We start from the raw sequence: 8113 nt of genomic DNA on the forward strand, positions 1-8113 counted from the left end.
CTAAACAATTGAAAATATACTCAAGAATAATATTTTTTTAGATTAAAATTATATTTACAGGTACTTATTCATATTAATTTATACTGTTTTTAAAAATATATTTATTTAAACAAGCAAAATACAAGTTAGGCCTAAATGTTAATAAGTGCATAAGTTAATATTTAAATATAATTGTGTGTATTACATAATAATAAATTGTTATTGAATTTTGTTGTTATACAATCAAACAAATAATTATGAACTATGAGGACGTACTATAATTTTTATAAAGTTTAATCCAGTTACATTATTTTTACAATTTAATTGTCTTACCCTTATTTTAAATGTATGATTCAATAAATGGTAAATAAAACACTCTCGACAGTTAAATACTAAACAGTCTAATAATACAAAATGAAAAATAAGCAATTGAATAGTATTTTTATTAAAGTCATAAAATATAAATAATTATAATCCACAATCGTTTTTCATTATTCAATGTAGTTCATCCAGCATTTTCCTGTTTTCTACGGATAATGCATAGAGATAAGAGATTACTTTATGGGCTAATGAATATAGGTAAAAAATGTCTTATCAATTATCACGTTTCTTTTCTACATAAAATGTGGGGAAAATACATAGATACGGTGGCTGGCAGTTGTCCGAAAAATGATAAGGACCCGAAAATCGAAAATCGAAAAAGTACTGCCAACCATTGTAATCGAAATGTTGTAATATAAATTATTATTATTATTATTATATTTCTGTTGATAAAAGTTATACTATGATAAAAATTATACTATGATAAAAGTTATACAATTCCCGCGTATTTTGTAGTTAACGATTTCAGTATTTGGTACTATTTTTTAAGTAGGTACCTATAAGGTTTTTACTTTTTACACAATACAAAAAAAATGGATTTTGGTAATTATTTATTATGATTTATGATAGTAGTAGAAATACTCAGTGGCGTAGCCAGGGTTATGGAATGGAAGGTTTAAGTATAAATTAAACCAAGTTTTTCACCGTTTTCGTTTATAAATAGTACATATATTAAGGGGAAAAAATTCGATGGAACACCCAAAACCCCCCTGGCTTCGCCACTGGAAATATTCAATTTTTATTTACGCAAGAATTAAAAGAACATTATAAATAACATTTTTTTTTGTTGATAAATAATAAATAAATACATCGATTTTATACAACTTATTCCACTATATTATACAGGCAATAATATAACAATAATTACAATTATTTAAATATAACATAAAAAATATTTATTTCATTTTTTATATTTAAAATTTTAAATTAAGAGTTAAACATTGTCAACATTTCAACAATAAATTAACAATAACCAAACAACATTTTACTAATATTTACTTGATGATATTCCTAAATCCGCTTGTCAATTGTCAAATACAATTTGATTTAGATGAATTATTGAGTTATTTATTTATTAATTGGTACTAAATGATAAGCAGCTTCATTTCTGAATGTATTCACAACAATTGTCTCTGTTAACTGTCTAGACATCATCAATCATGATCATAATTATTTTGGTGTACAAGATGAGCCTGTTGTCGAATATAATGGTATGTATGCAATATACAAAATTTTTAATTGTAAATAAAATATATTAAATGTACATCCTTCTTCCCCTGAAAGTATTGCATGTATTATTTATATTGATTATTACTCATGATTGTAAGCAGAGCCATAATTAAGGGGTGGTTTGGGAGGGCAATAGCCAGGGTCAGCTACCCTAGCTGGTTTATGTTAGGGAGCAACAGTATTTTTACAGCGATTATAATAAAATAAAATTATGTTTTCAAACACTCAATGGAAAATTATTAATTATTAATAAATATATAAATAAATTGTGTAATATTGGTTCCCAATCAACAACTGTGAAATATTTTTAAAGTGAAGCGAAAAATTGTTTTGTTTTTTAAAAAAAAAATGCCATTGGTTACATAATATATTACTACTATAATAAAATTAGTAGAAATATGGTATATACATTTTTTTCAAACATAATTTATGGGCAAAGTAGCTAGAAAAATAAAGTAATAATACAATTTAGTCTTCTATAAAAGTTTGTCATATTATATTATAGTTTATAACTATATTTAGTTAATCATAAGACACTTATTTTTGATTTTGTGTGAATAATAAATATTGTGTAAAAATACTGAAATAAGAAAAATTAATTATATCCAAAGCCAGTGGCGCCAAAATTATGTTGCTCACGAGTGACAAAAGCTTAAATACGGCCTTGATTGTGAGTGTTTTTCTTTACTAATTTAAATCACAGATACAGAAGTTTTATAATCTATTGACGTTCTGGATTCCGGATTGCCATTTAATATGCTTCTAAGGTAACACTTTATTTTTAATTGATAGAACCTCTGCTTCCGGTTGCTGTAGAAAGACCACACTCCTACACCGTAGTTTTAGGAGTTCAAAGGGGCACAGAAATTATAAGAGACAATCTTGGGTTTATGTACTATAAAAACAAAGTAACAGAGAATAAAATGTGAGTATTAACTGTACAATTTCTTATTAAACAAAAGTATTTTAAATTATGAACATACTTTTTAGTTACTTGGCATGTTACGAAAAGAAATTGGAAGGACAGTGCCGGGCAACTGCTCACATATCTCCAGACCGCAATGATGATAGGTTGACACTGTCGAAGCAACATTTTCATCATGTCAGGGAACTTAATCTCAATGTTCCACTGCTTCGACAGGAGATAACTGAAAGGGCTTTAGAGAGAACCATAAACTCGTATACTCCACGTGGAATTTATATGCAAGCAATTGCTAAGTTAGTACCTACCTATAAACTTGAATTTTTGCTTATTTTGTAAATAACAATACATATTGTACATAAGTTATGTAACTATGCATAGGTGATGGTTAGTTTTGATATCCTTGATTACTTGAGTTTGATATGATGTATGAATTAGTTTTCCAGAAGCTGCAGAAAATTATACCTTTCTACAGAGTGTAGAGAGGATGCGGCGTATAAGACGTAAGTTTTTCCCGCAGACTCCACGAAACATGGCACATTTGCACGATTTGTTGACAGCTGCTGATAATGAACATTTTGCAATGACACTGCAAAACCCTCCTAACAGGTTAAAATATATTAATTTGTCTCATTTATTAAACACAAAACATACAAAAAGTATTTAAATACATCATTTCAATAGGTTTTATCAAGGTCCATTGATGGTAGAGGGAATCGTCAGTGGAGTCATTTTTTGTAACGTCGCCAATATCAATATGATTGCACCAGATTTGAGAAGTGTAGGTCCATTTCACAATAAATAAATAATTTATACAAAGGTAATTTAATGAATTATTTTTATGGATTTTTAGGTCCGTGTAGCAGGGTGTGATGGCACGTTTAAAACTGTACCAAAGTTTTTAGAAAATGACGCCTATCAGTTGTTTTCTTTCCAAGTGGTATTTAAGGATGTAGTAAGTTTCAATATATCTGTGTAGTAAAGTAGGTTGTATATTAATTTATTATGACTAGCGTACCTCAAAATTTCAGTATAACACACATTAAGTAATACTAATATCTATATTATTTAAATTAATAATTTATTCCACAACCCATTGTTAAAACTTTATAGTATACCCTGTTAGTTCAACAAATACTAATATATTCAATGAAAATTATTATATGGAAATAGAATATGGTAAATACTTACAAGGACATAATAAATTCTATAGAATAATGTAATACAATATGTTGTTCCAGAGCTTCCCTTTAGTTCATGCCATTTTGATTGGAAAAACTCAACAAATTTATGTTGAATTACTACAGTACATAAGAAATGTGCTTCCATTATGTTATGATCAGCTCAAAATTATTACTGATTTTGAGCTAGGGCTAATCAATGCAGTCAATTTAGTTTTTCCGGAAAGTAAACACCAAGGGTGTTACTTTCATTACTGTCAAGTAAATAGCAAATACCTTCCACTGAAATTAATGAAATTAATAGTAGATAATTAATAATTAATAATTTATGTTAGGCAGTAATAAGATATGTCAGAAATAAGAGGAGCAACATATTTCAATTATTCAAAGCTGACAATAATGCTGCTCGTGTGCTTCGAATGGTAATTTGTAAAAATTAATAAATATTATTATAATTTATAATAACTGAAATTTGACTATAGCATAAACATAGTTAAATATAGTTTTAAACATCATTCATTATTTTTAATTCAATCTTTAAGCCTTACCCTAATCACATTATCAATATACAAGTTATAGAAATTAATTAATCCATTTTTATTTTATTTTTACATTTAGATTTTAGCATTACCATACTTACCAGCTACACAAATTGGTGATGTTTTGCCTTCAATGGAGGATGGGTTTCATAGCATTGTTGAGTATGTAAACCAATTCCCATATTTGGCATTGCAATTAAACCCATTTATGTTCAATTACATTTGGGGATATTGGTTCATAACAATGGGACCAGCAGCTGTAACAGTATTCAACGAAGATATTAGGACTAACAACTTTGTAGAAAGCTACCATGCATCACTGCTTAGACTGATAAAGCCTCATCCCAAAGTTTGGGAGTTTCTAAGTATAATTTAATATTTTTAAGTTAATTAATTTGGTGCAGTGAATTGTTTCATAATAATATTATATTAGTATTATTTATTTGAGTGACTAACAAAACCTAAGTAATTTTTTATTTTTTATTTTATAGAAAAGGAGAGAAAAGTTATACATTGAAGCTTGTATATTATGTTGTTATTTCTTAATGTTGCACGATTCAATTCATGTTTAACTCTAACCAAATCTATATGTTTGTGTCTCAGGTAAGTATATATACATTATAAAATACAGATACAGGTAAGCACTATATATGTGTATGCTGTTTGTGTTAACCACCAACACTTAAGTATCAGTATTGAGAAAATTTTAGAAATAATCAATAAAGAATAAAAATATTTGGCTTAGTAAGTAGTAACAGTTTTAAAATATATAGGAGTAATCCCTAATTTATACATTTTTTATTTTATAGAAAATAAAAAAAAGGATAAATTGTGCATTGTTACTTGTATGAGTTGTTATATGTTTAACATAAAACAAAACTTTATGTTAGTGTCTCAGGTAAGTATATTATATACACAGAATACAGATACAGGTAAGCGCTATATATGAGTATTAAGTTTATGTTAACCACCAACACTAAAGTGTTATTAATCATTACTGAGAACATTTTAGACCTCAAGAAAAATTTTATTTTTAATCTTAATAGTTATTGTTATTTTATGTTTTAGTAAGATTTAATTTGGTAAGTTATAAAAATAACTAGATTTTATGTTTAGAGTACATGTATATGGATCCTAGATAACCTTAGAAGCTTTTATCTTAGACCTTAGTATCAACTAATACTCAATACTATAAACTAATAACTATAAATCACAATGTAGATACTATAACATTATAATATTATTAGTAAGTACTTCTAATAAACAACTTACTTTAATTTATTACAGTTCAGTTACAATTTCTGGAAAACCAGCAGTATACTGAATTTCGTCAGGCTAAGAACAATTTAAATGTAGGTGTATCTATAATAGCATAATTTACCATATTCCGTTATACAACTACTTCTCATGGATTTATTTACCTAAAATAAAAATATAGGTTATTTTTTTTCAATAATTAATATTTGTTTTATACAGATTCGAAATGGAGTACCAACTAGAGCAAGAATACAGAACTCTGATGCAATTAGGAACTTCCTTCAGGAACTTGCTACAGATATGAGCCCTACTCGAATATTTACATTTTTAAGGCGTGCTGGTCATAGGGTGGATGGGTATATAGCCCAAGAAATTGGACCACATCCTGGTACGTTTTTCAGTTTTTGAATTACCATTTTATCTCTAAAAAAACATCAAAAAAATTATAATAATAAACATGTTTACTTACAGGCGAAGAAGAGCTTCTTTTATTTGAGGCTGTGCAATAAATTTATAAATATTATGTTTGTAAATACTGTAAATTTGTAATATTATGTATAGTTTGTAAATACTGTAAATTTGTAATATTTTGTATAGTTTGTAATTTGTATATATGTTATGTATGTACAGTTTTGTAAAGTATTTGAGTAAAAATATTCAATAACTTAGTAAAAATGCGTCAAACTTCATGAAATTTATAATTGGATAATCAAAATTTACATAATATTGGTTATTTATTAGTGTACAGTAGGTAATTTACATAAAATAGATGTTACACCTTACGTTGATTTATTAAAACTTGACTATCAGTTATTGTCATAGTGCATTAAATTTTTCATTACATTTTTTTGTTCAATTATTGTCAATATTGTGTCTTTACAAATAATAATTGCACAATCACAAAATACAATAAAAACAACATAACAATAAAAGGTTACCCACCACAACCTATATGCAGTGGATATAACTTATAATTTAAATCCGCAATAATGTACAAATTAAACTTTGAAACTTGAAAGTTTGAAATTATAAAATTTTAAATATTTACTTTATGCATTATATGGCTTTTAAAGTTCTAAACTTTTAACTTCAAATTAAAAACATAACCTCAAATATATAACAGAAATTCAAATGGTAACTTCTGAAACCTGAACCATGGTTAAAATTAATAATTTGTTATCAAATTTAACAAATCATGATTTATTCATAATTGATGATAAAGGCAATTTCCATATGGTATTTTATTTTTTTGCTGTTTTTTAAATTTATTAGGGCAATTATTTGAATATTCGTTAAACTGACAATTTTAATGAAATCTACATACAATTTCCTATCGATACATCATACATTTCATAACCTCTCGTTTACGTTTGAATCATTAATCTTATCTTCTTACAGACATCCACAATATTTCCGTTCAACTTTAGAGAAGTTTTTTTGACCTTAGACTTGTATTTAGTGAATATTTGATGAATAACTAATCAATTAAATGAACACTAAATATAATTCTCAATCTAAATTAAATAACTGTTGTGGAGAGACCAATTTGTGAATTATATACAAAGAAAAAATACCAAGTTAGCTTTAAACTTCTTGTTGTATCAGTTAGGTATAATAGTCTATGATAGTTGTATAACTAAGTCAACTAAATTTACTATTATATCTCCGCGTAGTACGATTTGCCTAAAAAATAACCCCGGAAAAAATAACCCTGAAAAAAAGAACCCCGAAAAAATAACCACGGAAAAAATAACCCTACCTTTAAAAATGATTTGTAAGTATAAATATAATAAAGTATAAATTTGTAATACAATGTCAATAATATATAAATAAAAAATACACACCATAAATGTGGAGTACAATACAATTTTTCAATTTCAGTTTCAATAATATAATAATTTGGTAATTAAGTATAAATTGCATGGACATTTGTGGCTATTTTTTTTGCAGCATTTCCACCTTATAAAATGTATACACTCTTTGTGTACAACATACATAAACTTTTTATATGCCAACTTTTCTTTGCCCTTCTGGCTCTATATATATATATATGTATGTTACTATGTTTACACTTTCACAGTACGTTCGTTTTTCGCAAAACCGATTTTGAGTGTGTAATCTCCCTGTAATAATAAAATAAGGCACGATGCAATACTGAAAATATTTTTGTGTGAGGGCAAATAGGTGAACAATGACACACAGTTTGTAATATTTGTGTTTTTAGTCTGCTTATTAAAGTTGTTATGCATAGATTATTACAATAATCTATGTATAACAACTTTTCCTACTAGATATACCATACCTACTCATTTGCAGACCGTATTTTAAAATATCTTTTATATCAAAAAAATATTGAGTTATAATGTCACAAGTGTAGAACAAATGACTATGTAATATCCCCGTGACATAGTGTAATTACCGGGGAGAAAAAAAACGAATGTACATTAATATACTATATAGGTATAACGTAAAATATTTATTATTATTAATTGTTGTTGTATTATTATGTTATATTAATAAGTAATAACAATATTTATGAAATGACAGTATTATATTATATATATTGTTATACCTAGATTTTATCAGCTGAGTCCAAAAATTGAATTTTAGATTTATAGTTTTTT

The 8113-nt window shown here is 26.5% G+C and overlaps 1 protein-coding gene and 1 long non-coding RNA gene across 9 annotated transcripts; one reads left to right on the forward strand and one right to left on the reverse strand.

Moving 5' to 3' along the window:
* Positions 1-1174: 1174 nt before the first annotated feature.
* On the reverse strand, positions 1175-7358 carry LOC132943706 (uncharacterized). 6 transcript variants are annotated; one of them, XR_009664363.1, is made up of 8 exons: positions 7334-7358; positions 5729-5912; positions 5505-5653; positions 4334-4489; positions 3704-3975; positions 2821-3114; positions 2574-2747; positions 1175-2485 (listed from the first exon to the last, which is right to left on the reverse strand). It is a non-coding gene; the product is annotated as an uncharacterized LOC132943706 (long non-coding RNA). The 6 variants fall into 6 exon arrangements; XR_009664358.1 differs by lacking the exon at positions 7334-7358 and adding an exon at positions 6432-6577; XR_009664359.1 differs by lacking the exon at positions 7334-7358 and adding an exon at positions 6432-6577 and having other exon boundaries at positions 5725-5912.
* On the forward strand, positions 1515-5846 carry LOC132943705 (uncharacterized). 3 transcript variants are annotated; one of them, XR_009664357.1, is made up of 11 exons: positions 2394-2515; positions 2581-2808; positions 2951-3121; positions 3197-3293; positions 3366-3467; positions 3754-3954; positions 4029-4115; positions 4312-4394; positions 4724-4835; positions 5042-5584; positions 5709-5846. XR_009664357.1 is itself a non-coding variant. In XM_061012757.1 (9 exons), the coding sequence occupies exons 2-9, from the start codon at positions 2481-2483 to the stop codon at positions 4606-4608; spliced, it is 1218 nt and encodes a 405-aa protein (XP_060868740.1). In that variant the 5' UTR covers positions 1515-1571; positions 2383-2480; the 3' UTR covers positions 4609-4717. The 3 variants fall into 3 exon arrangements, 1 of the variants encoding a protein (XP_060868740.1); XR_009664356.1 differs by having other exon boundaries at positions 4724-5584; XM_061012757.1 differs by lacking the exons at positions 4724-4835; positions 5042-5584; positions 5709-5846 and adding an exon at positions 1515-1571 and having other exon boundaries at positions 2383-2515; positions 4312-4717.
* Positions 7359-8113: the final 755 nt, after the last annotated feature.

This window comes from Metopolophium dirhodum, chromosome 4, assembly GCF_019925205.1.
Source record: "Metopolophium dirhodum isolate CAU chromosome 4, ASM1992520v1, whole genome shotgun sequence".
NCBI lineage: Eukaryota > Metazoa > Arthropoda > Insecta > Hemiptera > Aphididae > Metopolophium > Metopolophium dirhodum.

Bases quoted from the DNA above. Each gene is read 5' to 3' on its own strand.
- LOC132943705 (XM_061012757.1), top strand. From the start codon at position 2,481: ATGTACTATAAAAACAAAGTAACAGAGAATAAAAT. The intron at 2,516-2,580 runs GTGAGTATTAAC...CATACTTTTTAG, and splicing joins AAAGTAACAGAGAATAAAAT to TTACTTGGCATGTTACGAAA. The intron at 3,294-3,365 runs GTAGGTCCATTT...ATGGATTTTTAG, and splicing joins TTGCACCAGATTTGAGAAGT to GTCCGTGTAGCAGGGTGTGA.